Consider the following 20,379-nt stretch of genomic DNA (forward strand, 5'->3'; position numbering starts at 1 on the left):
TAATCCTTCCTGGAAGCCCTAATTTTGTCTTTATAAAATAGATATATAAAATAATAACTTGGCAGAGTTCAGAAAACAGCACAACTCTTTTCTAAGATTAAGATGCACTGAAATTATGTACACCTTACTTGGAAGCTCAGGATTTTTTGGAAGGGAAGCTGATCACCCAAATTGTTTTCTAACTTAAAAAACCTACAATTTCAAAATTTTCTGCTTCTATTGTGCATTATAATGCAGTTATTTCTGTTCAAACACCAGAAATGAAACATGAAATTGTGAGAGTATGAAAATCAAAATTCCATTACACATGAGGATTTTCTCATTACTGAAGTAATGATTCTTTATGGCTCTTTGAGCTATTTCAGTATATGCAAACTCCTGTTGATTTATCAACAGTTTTAACAGTAATGCTCAACGGTGGCTCAGACACGTTTGTGCCTCCCACCATTATTAAAAAAAAAAAAAAAAAAGAGAGAGAAAATAAATGCAGGAGCCACCGCTCATTTCTGCAAAACATCTCTGATGTTCCTAATTTGGAACATGACAGGAGGAGAAATGAGGTGCAGAATAAAGGGATACACACGCTTGAACCAGCAGCTGTTACCAGTGACTATGTAACTGTTCTCTCCCTTGTTCAAGTCTGGATTGTAGTGTTTATACATAATGAACAAAAGGTTTCTAAAGAGGAAGATCAGAACAGCAGCTGTGGTAATGACCAGCAGCATTTTCCTACAGCCTCCATCTCAGAGGGGTCATGGACACAAAACTTGTGAGAGGAGGAATACTGGGGAAGCCAGGAGAGTTCTAAGCCTTGCAGGCTGTGGTGGCTGTGCTCAGGTGCAGAGACCCCCATGTTTTGGGGATGATGCCTCCAGAGAACAAAAAACAAATGGAATTACACTGTAGGATCTACTCAGATACTCTGTGAGAGGAGAGTTTGGGTTTCAGAACAGCCAGAAATGCTGTTAGGAGGAGCCAGATCCATCAAAGTAAGATTTATATAAACAAGTCATTTCTTCTGCAGCTCCACACATGGCCTCAGGAAAAATACTGGGAAAATAATAACTGATTCAAATGCAAGCTAAGCTACTTCACCCCATGAAAGAACATGTGAAGCTGAGGAGCTTTAAACTCTGGCACTGAGCTGATATCCATCCCATAATACAGCAGGAATGAAAACAAATTACAATTTAGCAGTTAAACAAAAAGCACAAAAAAGGAAAGCAGAATGCAGCAAATAGGATGTAAATTATAAATAAAGCCTGTTTTTAAATATTTGCTTTCAGTCACTCCGTAAAATATTCAAGTTTTTGGTAAATAAAAAATTAAAATAGTTCAAAGATGAGAGGCAGAATTACAAATAAAAAGCTAAGAGAAAACAGGTAAAACTCCCAGGATAAAGAATTAATTCCAGCCTCTTCAATTTAAAAATGTTTGTTTCACGTATGTGACAAAAACAGTGCAAATATTTGTAAAGGGACCTGTGGCTGGCACTTGTTAAAACTGTAGATTTTAAACAAAGATCCCAGTAATACCAGAACAAAAACATGTTTTTTGACTCTGGGCATTTCATTATTCTAAAAAACAGTACCAAAGCATTCCTGCTAGTGTGGAGTGCAGGTAGTTCCTGAGCTTTTTTCCATCTAATTTAAATAGGGTCACCTTCTGAGGTGGAAGTTAGGTGTTTTCACTGAGGCTCAGGATGCTCCACAGACAAAAGCCAAATGGAAAGGAGGGAAAACATCACTGCACAGGGAGAATGGTGAAAAGCTCCAGTTAATAAATGACAGCCAAGCAGTGTCAGCAGCATTATGTGCTGCCTGGCACGTCTGGCAGAGCAGGGCCCTCCAGGACACAGCGGATTCCAACTGCTAAACCTGCCTGAAAGGCAAAGGAACCGTCCTGACTCCCCCTGACACCTTTACCAGGCAACAGAACCATTTCTGGTGATCTCCCACTCAAGGATATCCAAAATATCTGCTGTTCCCTACAGTGTTTGAAACGTAGGAAAGCCCAAAAAAAAGGTATTGAATGTCAATCTTTTCCACAGTTTCTATATAAATAGCCAAAAAGCCTGTCCTCACCAAGGAGATAAGTCATCAAAAACCACAAAGAACGTGTTTAAAGGGGTACAAGAATTAGCACTTCATTTCTGAAAGGCATCACTAGACAAAGACTCCTAAAAAACCATTTGTCTATTGCATACAATGCTCTTGCCTGAAAGAATATAAAACACATCAGAGCAGCACATCCCCTACCTCATAGCATAATTTTTTTTGTATTTTAGTAATGCTGTTTTTCAACACAGCTGGTCCTGACTAAACAGATTTAAAGATTCATCCATTCCAAGACTATAAAGGATTATTGTGATTATCTAGTCTGACTTCCTGCAGGGCACATGCCATAGAAACCTGCTCACAGATTGCTGCAACGTACTTCCTCCAGGATAATGTGGCAACAAATCATCTAAAATACAATCCAGTCTTGTTTTAAAGATATCAGTAATAAAGAAACAACTGCTTTCCGTGATTAATCTATTGCTAATCACCCTAATTATTAAGAAGTGCCTTCAATGCTACTCCAAATTTGCATGGCTCTGCTTTGTAAATACTGGGATTTGTCCTCCTTTTTTTTCTTTGAGAGAACTGACAGATTGTTGACAGATTACCACAATTATCAATCAGCTACCTGCAACCCTCCTCCACACACCCATTTATAAGTCACAATAGGCTGACTCCTCACTCAGCTTCTGCAGTTTGTCTCAGCAAATGTGCAAAGTAATCTCTTCACTCTGTTCCAGCAGAAACCTGACATTCTTCTCACTTTTATTTATTTATTTATATCTCTATTTTTATCTATTATACATCAAGAACACATGGATAAACAGGTAATTCTTTTGAGCAATAATGAAAATATCCAGAAAACATAGTATTTTTTAAAGGTTGGATTTGACTCTGACTTTTTAGACTAGAAATTACAAAATTACAAAAATAATTTAAATCAAAAACTTGCAGGAAAGAGAAATGGAATGAGCTCTTCCCCTTGTTCATGGCAAATAGGATAAGGAATAACAAGCAGGAGAGAAGATTGAGCACAGGCTTCAGAAAAAAACTGTGACTCATATGGTCCAAAAAGTACTGAATTTTTGAGAGGCTGCAAAATATCCACTGCTGCAGATACATTTTTTTTTTTTAACAGGCAACACAAGCACATGTTGAAATTGCCAAAGGTGGACCTTAACTCACTGTAAAGGACTCAGATGCACTGGATAACCTGGAGATCCACTCCAGGTTCCCCTCCTAGGACTCGCTGCCATCATGGATCACCCTGAACCTTTCTGGCTGCTCCCCATCTATTCTGAAGAGGACACTGCAGAATCAGTAACAGCTGCCCAAGCAATCACCTCATTAATTTATACAGAGAATTTTTCAATTATTCTCCCCCTCTGCAAGTCCAGATGCCCCCTGTCTAGAAAGGCAAGACTTCTTATCCTCTTAGCTGTCAAGAGCAAGGAAGAGGCTGATGTTGGATTGGTTTGCCATGGTAATGTTCCATCATGTTGAGTGTCACTGCACCTCAGGACACAAACACCATCTGTGGGGCCTTTCTATATTTGGATGTATTGGAGTCAGTGCTGTTTAATTGAGCCAAGTGTCTGACAGAAACCACACAATTTCTGACCCAATCATTGCTTAACTTCCTATTTCTGCATCATCAGCAATTTCTATGTCACTGATTTTCCCTGATTGCTATTAAAAAGACTAGTGAATAACAGACTGGAACACATCCCTGCAGGTCCTAGTGCAGCCAGCAGCACTGAATAAAAATTCTCCATTTTCAATTGCTTTCTTATCAATTCATCTCTTTTTAAACCACTTAGTAAGTGCTAGATTTAATTCTACACCTAATTTCTTTAATCATTGCGTCAAGGGAGGGTTAGTTAATAGCATCAGATACCAGAAATTCCAACTAGATAAAAGGAAGATGTTTTTCCCTTGTGGGTGGCCAAAATCTAGGATAGACTTTTTCCAAGAGATGTTGTGGGTTCCTCAAAAAAATTCAAACCTCAACTGCACAAGATCCTCACCAACCTCTCTAATAGGGTCTGCTTTGGGGAGGAGGTTGAATTGGAGATGCCCAGAGTTCCTTCCAACCTACCCAGTTCTGTGATTCTGTGCATGTAAAACTGAAGACACAGCAGTAAAACTCCCTGTGAGCCAGGTGAACATTCTTCACCCAATTCTATCTGATTTTTAAAGCTGAAACTCCATGATGGAGATAACAAGCACAGCAATAATCAAAGTTCCACAATAGAAGAGTCTGCAGTTACAAAAATAATAAATCTGCCATTAGACTATTACCAATAATATAAAAACTCTTTTTCTTGGTAACCACTCAGTTATGACATTGAAATTTAGCACTGTGGCAGCACAGCCCATTTAATCCACCAGAAATTCCTGTCTGAATTGCCTTCTGCTTCACAATATGGATGAAGCTGCACTGCAATCCTTCCCACGGCAGGAGCTATAAAATCACATTTCTTTCCTCTACACAGCCACTTATATGCAAGAAAATCAATTTTTTCTTGTTAGACTGAGTTCAAACTGGTAAAGAGGTTCAACATCATAGGGCAGAGGGGTAGAAGAAACCAGGAAAGGAAAGGTGATGGCTTAGATTATTCAACCCATCAGAAGTTCCTGGCCAAACCAACTTGAGGACCTCTAGCAAAAGATGTTCCATAAGGCACAGATCCTTCATTTCCTCTAATAAAATGGAGGAACTCCATTAGAAAATGGTGCCATCCACTGCCCAAAAATGTTCTCAGAAAAGCAGCTGAGATAGTACCAGAGTTTGCATTGGAAAGAGTAAATGTACACATGATAAACATGGAGTATAAATGGTTCAGCCTATTGTCCATGTGTAAGAGAATTCTGGCTTTTCTTTTGCAAAGCCTGTCAACTACCTAGATATGCATTTCCCAGATTTACTGACAAAAAAATCCCCTTGGAAAATAGTAGTGGAATGTGTTAGAGGTGTTAAAAAATTATATCTTAAAACAGGGTATGGCTTTTCTAGGATAAATAAAACTGACAACTAGAAAAGATTTATTTTAGATTGCTTCACACAAGAGAATTCTTTTTAAAAAAGGAAAGTACACAATGTCTGTGTTTCCTCTTTCTGCAACTATTTTAATACCAGCATTCTGTTCTTCATCTAACACAGCATTGCAGTGGCTTCAAGGGAAATATCAAATCATCATTATGTTCCTTCCAGAATACTATGCTGTTAACAGGATAACTGTTAAACACAAGTCTTGCATTTAGCTGTGTTTCTAATGTAGATTTCCACGATGACAGCACCAGAATCACAGTGAGAGCTGACAAGCCTGGCAATTATTGTCAGCTCCGAGACAGAACACTCACCAGCTACTTCAGAGTATGACACCAAAATCCAACAACAAGCCTAAGTGCCTCATTAAAATCATCCTCCTGACTCTAAACTTGTCAGTGATGCTGCTAGTTCCCCAAAAACAAACTGCCATTCTGTTTCTGTTCTGTGACACAAGGACCAGACAAAAACTGGCAGAAAACTTATTGTTTGTTTGTATTTTCTTAGCACTCAATTGGTCACAATATTTTCCCCTTTTGAAAGGCAACTGGATATCCTCATTTCCCTATTCCTTCTGCCTCTTCAAGATATAACTGCATCATCTCTTCACATCACTCCTTAGCAGCTAAACAAATTGTCCAGTCAATTTTTTAATTGCAGGAAAAATTAGCTCAACACTTTTTTTATTGTCCTCTTCCATAACAGTTAACATAACAACTAAACAAGAACAACCGAGTTATTTAGGAAAGCAAGGAATATCCAACAAAATTCAGGAAATAAAAGAAAACACACTAAAGTTTCATCAAATAAAGACTGGGATTGACTGGGAAGTGCCTGCCAGGGAGCCAGGAAAATGGAGACAAGAAGTTAATGAGAAACTCAGATTGGGATCTTGTAAAAAAATGAGACAGATGAGGGGAAACAGGAACAGATGAGGGGAAAGAGTCAGGTGGAAGAAATGGGGTAGCTGAGCTCACTGCATAAAAGCACAAATCAAGGTTTCCCAATATTTAGGGCGGGGTTTTTGTCTGCTGAACATTTGAGGCCACTGAATAATTGATAGGAGCTCTGACAGACTCGGGGGGCTGGGCCTCAGAGCACAGCCATGAGCCAGCCTGAACTGAGCTGCCACCCTGCACAGGGCTGTCAGAGCTCCACTAAGGTGACAGGGTTTGATGTCTTCTAAAAATGCACATCTTACATAATAGGCACCTCCCAATTCAAAGTGACAGGTTAGTTGTTTATTTTTAAATTATATTTTGGAAATATAAAGATATACTACATCTCTCTAAGCATCCAGCATGTCCCATGACTTCCAAGATCAAAAGTTTCCATCATCACATACATTTAAGTGAAATTAAAATAGTAATAATACCTATATACAATAAAGTTGTTTGATTGTTACAGAAAAAAACCCCAAATCCACAAAGTAAAATCTTATTTTCCTCTTCCCTATCTTCCATTTTAACAACTATTCCATAATTAACACTTTTATTTACAGTAATTTCATTAACTCTATTATGAAAACCTGCCACACACCTGTTTCTTTACAGTGTCCTTTTCATTAGTGAACACACAGTCAAAAAGATTAAAAAGAAACATTTGCTGCTCCACTTTCCCTATTTACCCAGAAAATTTTGCTATTGCGAGCCACTATTCTATGCTACGTTTTAGAAGTTCATTAAATTCCATCTAAGCAGCTTTCCAAGCATGTCCCTTTAATGAGAAAATAACAAATCCACTTGACTGTACCAGTAAAGGCACCTACCAGCACTGGGCAGAATCTCACCTGCAGGGAACCTGCAGTGGAAGGTAACTGGCCATGAGCACTTCAAATCAAACTTGAGCTATTCAGGTCACAACAAAAATTCTGGTACCAAAAATGTTATTCCTTTACTCCTCAAAAGTGCTAACATCTCTGTGTAACTCCCTTTGAAGTGGTAGCTTCCCTGTGCACAGCCTGCCAGGTCACATACAGGCCAGAAAGACTTCATTGATTATTACCTCAAGTTCTGAGACTTCAGGAAAAAAAACCACAGAGAATGGCAGAGATGGATTCCCAATATAAAATTACTGCCTTCAAAACTTTACTGGCCTACCCTAAAATATTATTACATGCTGCCAGTAATAGAAGTGGAAATGTACAACACAGGGATCACTTCTGGGACTTTAACACCTGTTTATGCACCTGTACACAGTAAAGTGAGCTTGAGCTAATTCACAGAAGAAAGCTGGAATAATTACTCTTAAATTAAAGAAACACTTTCAGTAATATCACAGTCAAAAACCTGCATTTTTGATAAGCATCAGTGGGAGGGCACTGATCAAACTGCAGGGAAGCTCAGACTCCCAGCCAGCTGCCAAGTGACTGCCCAGGGCTGCTGTGTGCCCACCCCACTGTGGCTTGCTGAGGGGTGGGTGGCACTGTCACAGGCAGGAGGGGACAGCAGGGGACAAACCACCTCTCTCAGCAGCAGTGCTGCCTTACAGCAGCGTGGAGAGTCCAGAGAGGTGTTAAATAAGTGTCCCTCTGCTTGTGACAGGATGCAGGCTCAGCTCTGCTCCTGAATGCCTCTGCACAGACTACAGAACAGGCATTCACAAACCTCCCATCAACTCTGAGGACGTATCAGAAAGAATAAACTGAAATCTGCTACATCAACCACAATTTAATTTAGATCAAACAGCCAATGCTTGAACAGCAAAGAACATAAAAGACACCACTGTTTGCCCTGCTCTGTAAAGGGCTTTGAACTCAGACTTCTGTCGCTTTGCTGAAACAAACACACACTTCAGATAACCAACTCAGGGCTCAGCATCTTCCAGATTTATGAGAAGCTTTTTGAGCTCGGGGAGACTGCAAAACTCACACCCAGCCCAGCAAAACACAGTGAAAAGAAAGAATTAATATAGTTATATTAATTCTTAGCCCTAGGAAGCCCTGTGCCAAGTCTCACGAGCACACAATCTTAACTGCTGTGGCTAAGACTTTGACCAAAGAGTAGACCTTAAATACCAAATCCATAAGTAACTCCATTTCTTTGAGCCCAAAGCTATTACTTCTCCCCACCCCTCCAGCAGGGGAGGTTCCTGGATGTCCTGGGTCTGTGCAGCTGCTGTGCAACCCCCAAAGCCCCTCAGCCCCAGCCCTGGGGGATGCAGGGTTTGGCTGGCCACTGCAGCACAAACTCCAGACCACATCCACAGGAAGTCACTGATACAAAGAGCTACACGTAGATTATCAGCAAATAATAGAACCCTACACATGATTTATGTTTTCCATTATTCCAGTGACAGTTTTTTTCTGTAATATGTATTGGATCTCATCTAAACACTCTGGATCTTGACCTATTGGTGGCAGGGAGCACTGGCAGTAAAAAGAAATGAGTATTTGTTTTATAAACTGTTAGGGTGCCCTAAATACCTTTTGGAGTTAATTCTTCATATCATCTGATGGATTTTTTCCCCCTCAAAGGCAGTAGGATAATTTCAGGGATAAGCACACAATCAGAGTATCTTTCTCACTAAACAGTACAGTGATGGCAATGACAGCAACTAAAGACTTTGAAATCAAACTTGGCAATCAGTATTCTTTTGATATTTAATCAGCTTTTATGATTGAACCCAAGGCTGTATCTATGACCAAGCAGCAAGCACAAGGCTCTACTCTAAATTAAAAAGGAAACAAAACCACCATGGAATTTACAGGAAGATGAACGCAAAAAAATGTGAGAAACTGAGTTCCAGTACTCTCACAGAAACCTCTCCCAATTGTTTTTCTTTCTTTGCATTCCTTCTATTTTAAGACATTTCTATGTGTAAAGCATAGCATGAATAATTTCTATTAAACAATAAAACCTTAAGAAACAGATAAAAGAATTTCTGAAAGAACATATTTCTCCAAAGGCCATTAATCACTATTAACTTAAAAATAAGATGTAACAATCACCACTTAAGAAATTATGTGAGGAGTTTCCAAAGATTAAATTTATATTAATTTTCCCCTTCTTCATTCCAACAGTCACCAAAAAACTGTTATGAGAAGTCTGCTCAAAGAGAAAGTCAAGAACTCAAGAAAATGTGGATAAACAGCAACTGAAATTAGCCTTGCTTCCTCTGTCTGTGCTTTCCAGCAGTTTTTGATTGCATGACCACATCCAGAACCTCCCTTTATTTTGACTGACCCAGGAACAACCATTCAGAGTTTCACTACCATTTGTGGCTCAACATACACTTCTTAGGGCTTAGTTCACTAAAAATTATTAAAACCTTACCATAAAGGTAGATATTTCCCATTCCTAATATTTCTATGTAACACTGAGCATCCAAATGCTTTAAACATACAATATTTTTAAGAAAACATATGCAAGACTAGAGATGTATTACCTTGGTTTTACAGAGAGATTGAAATTCTTATCAGAACCCTTAGGGACAAAGCAGATTGGACTGGGAACACTGGCATTTCTCTGGTTCTTGGATGTTTGCCTTTGTCACCCTGCTTATATTTCTAGAACAGTTTTAATTTACCAATTATGCCTACATTATATCAAATCATGTGGATGGAAGCTGAAATAAGAAAGAAGAAACAGGTCTTCAATAATCTTAAATATTTTCATTTCATCTTAATATGTCATGTAAAATTAATTGTCTATCCATTTGCCAGGCTTACTACTGAGCTTTTAAATTGAGATGCATTTTTATTCCTGTTTGTTTATCAGCCATTGCCTCCTCTCCAGCCAAATGCAACAATGCAGAGTAATCAGATTTGGCAGCCCAAGTGCTGGCTGTCCACTGCTGCAGCCACAATGTTTGCTCACTGTCACTCCAGTCACAAAGGATTTAGTCCACTTGTGCTACACTGATCCATATAACATTGATTTTTCTACCCCTCCCATCCGTGAAGCTTTCTCCTACCCACCCCTCTTAGAAAACAAATATAATTTTGTTATGTATGGATATTTAAATTACAATATCTATTAATCACTGAAATTGTTTTAGGCTAGTTGCCTTTTTCTCTCTTTGTATTAAGGACAGAAACAGTAGAAAGTGGCATAAATGAGGATAAGACTGAAGGACACTTCTTGATACCACATGGACCACAGTGCCATCCAGGCTGCCAAAAGGACAGATGCTCTTTGCTTTTCTGCTGAAAAACAATTTCTGGCTTCTATGAAATTAAATCCAAACTGTCTCTTTAGTTCCAGTAAATACCCACTAGGGATGATCAGCCTTTTCCTTTGTAAGCCCGGTCCATGCACAGCACCTTGCTCACTCACTCCATAAAGCCAGACTGCCAGTCTCTCCTAGCCCTTCTCCCCCACTCTCAATTTTCTGTTCTTTAAAAGCTAAACTAAACCAAACTGCTGTGTTTTCTCAAAGTCCATCTTTGGGATACTAAACTCCAACCACACTACCACTTGCCTGTATTTCAAATGCAATTCTACAACATCAGCAGACTTAGACCAGCTCAGGTGATTTTCTCCAGTGACAGATGAAGAAACTCTCCAACTTCTGTACAATTTTTTGATTAAAACCTTCTTTCCTTTACTTAATGCAATTCAACATTCAGTGTGTTTACAGTGCAAAAGAGACTGCTTGAAATCATCCACAGGTCAGCCAGTGGTCTCCTCTGAGTAAATTCTGTTTCCTTGTTGGTTTTTCCCAGCTGGTCTTAAAGCAGCATTCAATAAAATCAAATTCCTGTGTTTTAATATCACACAAGAACTTTACACATGTACTGTAGCACTGTTTGCATCAGGCACACTGGATACCATTCAAAGAGGCAAGAGCTCTTTGTTAACTATAAACCAGTTAATACTTGAAAAATTTAATCTAACAAACCCTCTCCAAATCCTCACACTATTTGCTATGAATGTCAGCATCAGTAATACAACTACTGTTTTATTTACCAAAACAAAAGAGCATATTATCAATGTCAATGACTCCCATATCAATGACTAAATAACATTTCCCTACAAAGCAAGAGGTTATAAAACACCCTGCATGTCATTTGTCACAGTAGGACTTGCAAAGGACACCAGAAGGTGACTTACATTTAATTCTGTCTTTACTTTTAAAATCTATTAAAATCTATCCATCTCCATGGTAACTCAAAACGTATATTCCTCCCACACACTTTGATTGATAGTTCAGAGGTTTTGTTTTATAGTCAACCTTTTGTTTGTTTGAAAATACATAAAAACTGTCTAGTTGATCCTAATAATCTTAAATGATACCATAAATCTGTATGTGGCACTAAATGAAAGGTACTGCATCTATGGCTCCTTGTTATACTGTTGTTCAAATCCAATAAACTGCCATAGCATCCTGTCCTCTTCAAAGCAAAGTAACTTTCAAATCAATTCTAATAGATTTTCAGATTTTCATGGTATAGACTTGCTTACAAACAAATTTTATTTTACTCTCCTAAAAACTTACACCTATTTTAATTCCTTAGAGCTCAGAGTCTTCCACAAATCACTAAGAGAAAGTGACTACATAAAATTTCTTAAAATTAAGGAAAGAAAAAATAATAATTATGGGAACCTTTTATAACCTTAAAGTATGAAGCACTTGAACTGAGCTTCAGCAAGTTAGAGCTAAGGGGAGAAGTACTGAAATGGATTGCATTTTATAGCAGGAACCTAATAAATATTAAGTGTAATTTCTACATGAATACTGCTCTTCTGAGGAAGAAATGTAGAGAGAGGTCATGACATCCACTAAAGACCTCCAAGAAACCATAGCTAATAAATTGATCTAAATTCAAGTCTCAATTTGACACACCAAGAGAAAGGCTTCTACTCAACTTTTCAACAAACTCAAGCAGCAAAAGCCTCTGATTTTACCTACAAAACCTTCTAAATGCCTAAGACAATGAGCAGATACAAATCACACTGTGACACTTATACCCTGAGGTGTTTATTCTGGTCCCCACAACTGCAGAAAGATGGGACAGACTGGAGCAGGTCCAGGGGAGGGGCACAAAGATGATCTGAGGGCTGCAGATCCTGGCCTGTGAGCAAGGACAAAAGCAGCTGGGTCCTTTCTCCCTGTGAATGCCATCCCAGCACTGCAGCACCAGCACAGAGCATGGGGGCTCTCTGTCCATGAGGACACACAGGGAAAACACAAAGGGCAATGGGTCTAAACTGCACCAGGAGAGTTTTCATCCCCATGTAAGAAAGAAACACCTTTCAATAAAAACAGTCATTCACTGGATATGGACAAGGTGCTCCATAATCCCATGCAGGATCCCTTTCTGACAAAAGGCTGGGCCAGATGATATTTCAAGGTCACTTCCAACCTGTAACATTCCATGGTTTATCTCCAGGTTCCCCCTCCATGAGTAAAGATACTGAATGATAAAAATATCCACCTTCAGCATACAATGCTCAAGTGTTCATTGTTCTGCATTCTCCAAATCATTCTGCACACGCCCATCACGACCCAATCAAGAAAAATCTTCAACTATTTTCTAGTAATCAAATAACAAATCTGCTAAAAGCCTCAGATTCAGTTGCTAAGCAATGAGATGATTTCTCAGTGCACTGTTCCCTCTGAGGAACTGAAGAACTAGATGCTACTGGAAGTGGAAATATTTACTCCTAATTTCCCTTATATGCTGTGCAGCACTTAATGAGAATATCAGCTGCCCCAAACTCCCATCTGAGCTCCTGGTCACCCCATGAAGAGTCATCCTTCACTCCAAACACAGAAAGATATAAAAGTATCCATAGCACTGCTGAACACTATTATCCAGAGTCCTGTCTTCTTAAGTAGGAACTCTGAGTCTCTCTGTTAATGTCAAGTGAGGCCAGACAAGCTCTTCAGATTCTTTTAAAATTACTCACAAACCTGGACAATCATCCTAAAGGAATTTTCCTTCAAGGTAACCTTGAAAATGACATGAAAATGAGAAAGAGGGCAATGTATACAACCAGTACTGCTTCTGTACATCTGCCTTGGAACAAATACCTCATCTTTCCAGGAGTCTGCTTGCACAGAATTTAAGAGTGTATTTAATATGCTCAGCCTTGACTTGAAGAAATTCTGTTCCTTGAAGGGAGACCTTCTGATACAGCACATCCATTTTAGGTCATGTCACATTTTCTTCTGTCTACATACTTCAGAAAATGCATCAGCAATTCCATGTTTTATCAGATGTAGAGCAAAGCACATCTCACTGAATAAAAATGTCTCCTAGAACACTCCCCATAAGAGTAAACTACCTTAGTGATTCAGTGAATGGCATTTTCCAAGATGAGTTTTAACTAGTGCTTCAATTTTAGGGACACCCAAAACCACCCAAATCACAGAGCTGCAATAGCACCAAGTCCTGCTACCCACTCTGTTCCTTAATAGGATCCCTCAGGAAATTTAAAAGGAGTCAATGGGAAATTGGTTTCACACTGAGCTGGCAAAAATTCCACCTATTCCCAACACCATTAGGTCTTCCTGCTGGAAGTGGACAAGAAGTCACCCCACAGATTCCCCACTCCTCCTTGCATAAAAGTAACAAATTAATGTTATTGATCTGACCAAACTCTAAATTGGCAATTATGCTTGGTCTCTCCACAGTCATCTGCTCTCTCAACAGAAATAGTCCTCACATCACAACTTAGACTCTGAGGATTTTTTTTACAGTTAAAATAGCTGCTGTGCACCAACAGTGAGTTTCAGTGATCTCCTTAGCTGACTTAAAAACTCACAGGAGTCTTGTTTGACCTAATTAACAAAAGCTTACAGAGAACTTGCAGATCCTTTATTTAGAAGTAGTATAAAAATAACAAATCTTATCAACACATACAGGGTAAGAGAGAAAGTTAGCAACCTTACTGGTATCATTTTGCTGTCTCAACAGAAGTCAGTAGACTGGTGTGGGCAACTACTGAGAGCTGCACACACCCATTCCACTGTAACAAATGCAATTTTGCATCTTTATCCACCTCTGGGCCTAAACAAGGCTCCCCAAGGTTTGTTCTTGCTTTTCTGCTGTCTCTTCCTTGTCCCTTTGGAGAAGGCACCAGAACAGGCTCAGCTGCTTACAGTGGTACACCAATAATCTCACTTTTCTGTTCTCCGCCACTCCAAATTAAGTACAGGACTGGGGAAGGGAATCACTGGCATCTTTTGCTTATTGCCTTTGCAAAACTGGGAAACAATAATTAAAACCCTCCTCTGCATTTCTTAGGCTTCCACAGAAGGACAGAGTTATGGTGTCCAAATGAACAGAGAGTATTAGAGCCAGGCAAAACAACACCACGTGATACTGGGTCTGTGCACCTACTGACAGTACTCAAACACATGAAGGTGTGCAAACACACACTCACAAATACACATCTGGCCAGCTGTGGTTAGCAGTAACCCTACCCACATTACCAGTAACTCCAGTGGCTGCACAGTACAGATTTTAAATTCTGAGATCCACACTCCCAGTGAACTCCCTCCCAATGATTTTTACAATAGCAGTCAAAGTAGGAAAACCCAAACCAAGTAGGTCAAACAGAGCAGTGGGGTTTTTTTGCCAAGTTGCTACTAAATCTCTGTTTCAGTGCTCATCTCTGAAGCCTGGATACAGGATACAGATCAGAAGGCAAAGAACTGCTTTCCATTTTCCAGTGGCACAACATTGCCTTGTCTGCACACAGATTACACATTGAAATAGGGGAAAATGTGCTCTTCACATAGAATCACAGAAAGGTTTGGGTTGGAAGGGACCTTAATGCTCACCCAGCTCCAGCCCCTGCCATGGGAAGGGACACTTTCCATTGTCCCAGGTTGCTCCGAGCCCCTGTCCAACCTGGCCTTGGACACTTCCAGGGATGGGGAAGCCACAGCTCCTCTGGGAAACCTGTGCCAGGGCCCCAGCACCCTCACAGTACAATTCCTTTTCCTTGTATCTAGTCTGAATCTGACCTCTTTTCATTTAAAACCATTACCCCTTGTCCTACCACCATGGGCCCTGCTAAAAAGTCTGTCCCCAGAACCATAAAAGTACTATAATCTTTACTCCTTTATTAAATAATAAATATTTAAGTTCTATTCCTGATTACTCAATCTATTTTAAAATAGATTATTTTTAAGTAAGCATAGAATTTTTAACAAGGTTATAGTTTTTTGCTAAAAATCCCATCCTATATAAATAACAGATTCTGAGAGTTTCCATCCAAGTTTTATTTATATTGCTTTCCAATTGGAGAAAAACCTCTAGCATTTTCAAAAAAACTTGCTGTTTTGTCAGTATTTAAAGAGTTATATGATCAGAATCCAACTACTTAGAGCATAATTTGTTATCACAGTAAAGCAAACAACACATCATACATCTTTCTATTTCAAATTCATTTCAGGCACAGCCCTTTCTCTGTGAACTCATTATGGACAAATGCCTTTTTCTCCTCAGACTAAAACTTGGCTTTCACCTTGATAGCAAAAATTTAAAGAATATCACAGCCCTGTGCAATGCAATGATCTCAGGCTAGCCTTTCTAATATATATTTCTCAGAAATCTAAACTAAAATTGCTACACAACTCCTGTAACTCAAACCCATCCAAGCTTCCCCACGCACAGTTTATTCCCAGTACTGGCACAGAATCTCTGTGGTCAGAAGAAAACGAGGAAGATTCCCAATATTTTACACCAACTAATTTTCTGCAACTGTCTCAAAGCTGTGCTTTACTTCACCCTCTCATTTCTCACTGTTCTCCTCCTCCCTCCAATTTTCTGTCAGCAGAACTTCCTTATCTTGGAAGAACATAGCATCCCTCTCCAGGCAGTGTTTTAATCACTGCAGGCTTCCTGGGTGTTACATCCCAGCTCCCATTGTTTCACTGAGAGACAAACACAAACCTTACAATGCACCTCAACAATACTACCAAGGTAACTGCTGGGAATTTTTAATTGAAACAAACTTGGTCTTTCAAACCACAACCCAGGTAGGGAGTTCCCCAAAAAGCATGAGATGAACATTTGAGCCTATTTAGAGATGTTCAGAGAGGCTGCTCACGTTGTTTGGCAGCCCCACTGACCAGCGAAGGGCCCTTTGCAGGCACCGACCTACTGAGAGTGTCTGTGCAACAACCAGAACTTGCATTTCCCCTACAGTAAGAAACATTCTACTAAGCTGACTAGGCACAGCAGCATGATAAATAACATTAATTACATTTCTTAGATGATTCTTAGTACAGTTTGGGAATAATAAAAATTTCTGCTGGTGCTGATCCAACAACAAACAAAGATTTCCATTTAGTCTTTCAATATATTTTAAGCTATGTCCTTACATAGCTTCCAGCCTGAACACCAAGCATAAAATTCTAGTCCCAGCTCTGCCACAGGCACCTCAGTGCATTTCCTCATGCTTCCAATGTACAGCCCACAGATGGGACAAATGTCAGTTACCCACTTAACAATGTGTCAATAGTTCTGCCAGAGAAGCTGTGGCACTGTATCAGTGCAGATAAGAAATCACTGAAGGTGCTCCAACATGGGCAGCTTGGCCCAGGGAGGTTGGGGAGCCTCCATTCAGAAGGAACTCAAAACCCAGCTGGTGCAGTCCTGTCAGGGTCTCACTGACCCTGCTTGAGAAGGCAGCTGATGATCTCAAGAAGTCTCTTCCAGTCCAAACAATTCTGTGATTATTTCTATATTAGAATTCTTAATTTTTAGAAGTTTTGGGGGAAAAAAAAAACCACAACACAAAACAATGTGTTTTCCACTCAGAAGCTCTGCCAATTTTGTCATGGGGCAGATGCCTCCTTCACTTATGAGAACAGTAAATTCTTTCCCCTGTTATTTAAGGATACAATAATGTTTTGTGCAATGCTGTAAGAAATATAATGAGCTACAATAGAAAGCAGTCCCAGAAAGAAAAATCACTAAATGAAAGTTTATACCTAGAGCTTTCTCTCTCCTTCCCCTCAAGGAACTAGTGTTAACAATAAAAAAGAAATACTTTAGTAGAAAGGAAGCTTAGCTCATTTGTAGGTAAAATAATTCCCCCTTTTCCAATTTAATACCATTGCCAATATTACTGTTGTCATCTTCAGCTGACACTGGGGAGAGGGAGAGAAAGAAAATCTTACAGGAGGAAAACAGAAAAGATCACTTTACCCCCATACCCAGAGAGGTATGTATATACAGTGGAAAAAGGAGGAGTACAAGGTGTTGGCATCTTACTGCAGGGGTTCCATACTGTTGTCTCCTTATCACAAAAGTTCCATACCTTCCTGGTGTTTCTCATGCACAGCTCCTCAGAGCACTAACTCTTTCTTCTTCACAAAGCAGCCACTGACTCCAGCTCCCCTCTCAAGCAGCCCCTCCACTCTTTTATAGCATCTTCTCATTGCTTACAGCTGGGGCCTGTTAAAGCCAGGCCTGTTCCTAATCTTTGATAATTGGCCCAGCTGCAGCTCCTTAGGGGTAAGATTACCTTCTACACTAGATTTTCTTATATTCTATCCCCCTACAACTAGGTGTAAAGAGTGGTATAAAACATTATATGTATCATGTTCCATAGCCCTCCTGCATTAGATCAGATGCTCCTTCCCAAGAGAATACCTCCAGGGATATCTGACCCCATAGAAGAACTGGGACCAGTTATGATTTCATAAGAGTTGATTGCTTTTTGAAGCAGAGAACACAGCTGGTTATGCTGGAGATGCATTGGACTCCACTGGATCATTCCTGGGTTGGTTTCCTAGACATGTAACTGTCGTCACTGCAGGTTTAAATGAGGAAACAAAGCTCCTGCAGCTCTATGTAGAGATATTTCTCTAAAGGAAGGAAATGCAAGCTTAGACCACCTACAGTTCTTGATCCTTATCCCACAGTTAAGGCTTGCAATTACTAAGCTAAAAAGAAAAAATAAAAGCCAGGAAAAAATACCTTCAAATGCTCAAGTTTTTTATCTGCTGTGTCATGGGCTTTGGCTATTAAAATGTAAGAAAAGAAGAGGGATGAAAGCAGGAGACATTATGTGGCAGCAACTGAAAATTATATAAGAAAGATGTGTATAAAACTCAACACACTTCTCCTGGGGTCTACTCCTAATTTATGGAGGAACAATTGTACAAAATCTCCCATAGTTTGAGCTCTCCTTTCAGACTCTAGACAATAAAACAACTGCTTACAAACTGTGCTGAATAATTTTTGAAAGTCTTTGATGGGACTTGCAAAAGTATTATATTATCTCTTACATACTTAATAGCACTTGAAAATTGTTGCCTTTTGTATAAAAATGAAATTTTCAGATCAGAGGGTAGAATTTCAGAACTGCAGAAAGTTCCAGTGTAGTCCATGTGACCCTCACATGATCCATTATTCTGCAGTTGGGGAGCCCCCACAAGGAATCCAACAATTCTGATATTGATTCTGATGGATTTTAAATGCCCAAAGGCAGGCAACATTCCTCCCAGGGTATCAGAGATGTGCACACAAGGAGAGGAGCACTGCTCTTACCACATACAGCTGTTTCCAGAGCACGGCCCATTCCTGCAGTGTCGCTGTGACTTCAGTCACCACTGAATCTTCAAGAGGAACAACTGTTTCATATTGCCTGTAAAAAACAGGGGGGAAATTAGGAAATGTACCCTGGAAAAAGTAGGAAAAGAAATGTGACAGTAAAAAGTGCAGTAATTTGTAGAATTCCAGAACTTGAATTTGTTCAACATAAGGAGAATATCTTAAGGGGATCATTTTGTCTGTTGTAAAACTGAAGCAACTCCAGAGTCACAGCCACTGTTCCTCCATTATATTCCACAAGATTAAACTATGTGAGGCATTTCCTGGTTACCTGTCCAAAAGACATCATTTCATTCTAATCAAGGTCAATGAAAAGTTTTCGTTACTACAGCATGTTAAATTAACTTGCCTGTAAAGTGGGGTCCTTCACAAATTTTTCCCCCTTTCAACAATGTTAGGCAGTATCAAAACCACCCAAAATACCTGCTGTCTACCAACATGTTCTATCCAGAAAGCATTTTCAATATTGCAGATGAAATCTGAGGGATCTATCCTCTAATCAAAAGAATAAAACTTGTTCCTTTGTGCTAAACCATTAAAGGAGAACTACGAGTGGCTTGGACCGAAAGGGACTTCAAAGCTCATGTCATTCCACCCCTGCCATGGACAGGGACACCTTCCACTGTCCCAATTGCTCCAAACCCCACCCAGCCTGGCCTTGAACACTTCCAGAGATGGGGCAGCCCCCACCTACCTGGGCAAACTATGCCAAGGTTTCACTATCCACAGCCCAAAATGTCTTCCTTGAATGTAAACCCATCATCCCCTGTCTGACTCCTCCAGACCCTGCCAAAGGCCCTCTCCCCATCACCTTCCAAGCTCCCTGTAGCTGCTGAAAGGGCACAAGCAGCTCTGTGCAGTGTTCTCTCCTCTCCAGCCCCACCTCTCCCAGCCTGTCCCCACAGCAGGGCTGCTCCAGCCCTGGGGACAGTCCCTGTAAGTCTCTAGGGACGTTTGGGGAGGGCAGGGCAGTGAGCAGGGCTGTGTGGTGTTAGTGAACACCACCTGCCAGCTTCAACACATGCTCTGTTATTTCATAAGTGCTAAAAATGGCACTTGAAATATATTCTGAAACAAAGAATTTTCAAACAAAACCTGAAATAACCACGCCCCTCTGGTTCAGAACTGCATTACATTCTGTTGTGTCAATTGGTGCACGAGGCTTTGATACTTTTAAACAGTATATCAGCTTTCCTAGTAAGTACCTGAACTGGTTGCCCTTCACAAACTCTAAACATCAAGGACTAATTAACTCTACATCTCAGGGAACTGCTCCTTCCCCTAAGGGCAGTACACATTAGGAGTGGTTATTCTATGCAATATATAGCATTTCATTACACCCCAAAATGATGAAGCATCACTACTGCAGCTGCCCTTACTGAGACCCTTTGGGAACAAATCTACAATTCAAGACAACCAGAAGTCACCTGTTTTTCTACAGGTAGTTCACTAAGAGCCATTTAATACATTTTATCTTCCCCATTTAATTTGTTGCCTTAGGTCACTGTCTGAAACACTGCAATTATAAATCTCCCCACAGCAGCCTTTATCTGGAATATGCAAGTAAAAGCAGCAGTGAAAACACAAGATATTGATTTCAGGAGTCTCAGTCAATCTCACAGGAAACTTTGCAGGTCCAGAGCCCCCAGTCAGTAACTTCCCTGACGTGACAATTCCAGCAGTGTTGTTATTCCCACTAACTGAAACAAACCCACTGCCAGCAGCACGTGAGTGCAAACACAGAGAAGGGC

General features: G+C 40.0%; 1 protein-coding gene across 13 annotated transcripts in view; it reads right to left on the reverse strand.

Annotated features, from left to right (window-relative positions):
• DOCK3 (dedicator of cytokinesis 3) overlaps positions 1–20,379 on the reverse strand; it is a 186,717-nt gene that overhangs the window by 136,317 nt on the left and 30,021 nt on the right. For all 13 annotated transcript variants that reach the window (XM_063164504.1, XM_063164497.1, XM_063164503.1 and 10 more), the window contains exon 5: positions 18,566–18,662. In XM_063164504.1, coding sequence (XP_063020574.1) covers positions 18,566–18,662 — 97 coding nt within the window. The remainder of the gene's footprint in view (positions 1–18,565; positions 18,663–20,379) is intronic.

Source organism: Melospiza melodia, chromosome 10 (genome assembly GCF_035770615.1).
Source record: "Melospiza melodia melodia isolate bMelMel2 chromosome 10, bMelMel2.pri, whole genome shotgun sequence".
Lineage (NCBI taxonomy): Eukaryota > Metazoa > Chordata > Aves > Passeriformes > Passerellidae > Melospiza > Melospiza melodia.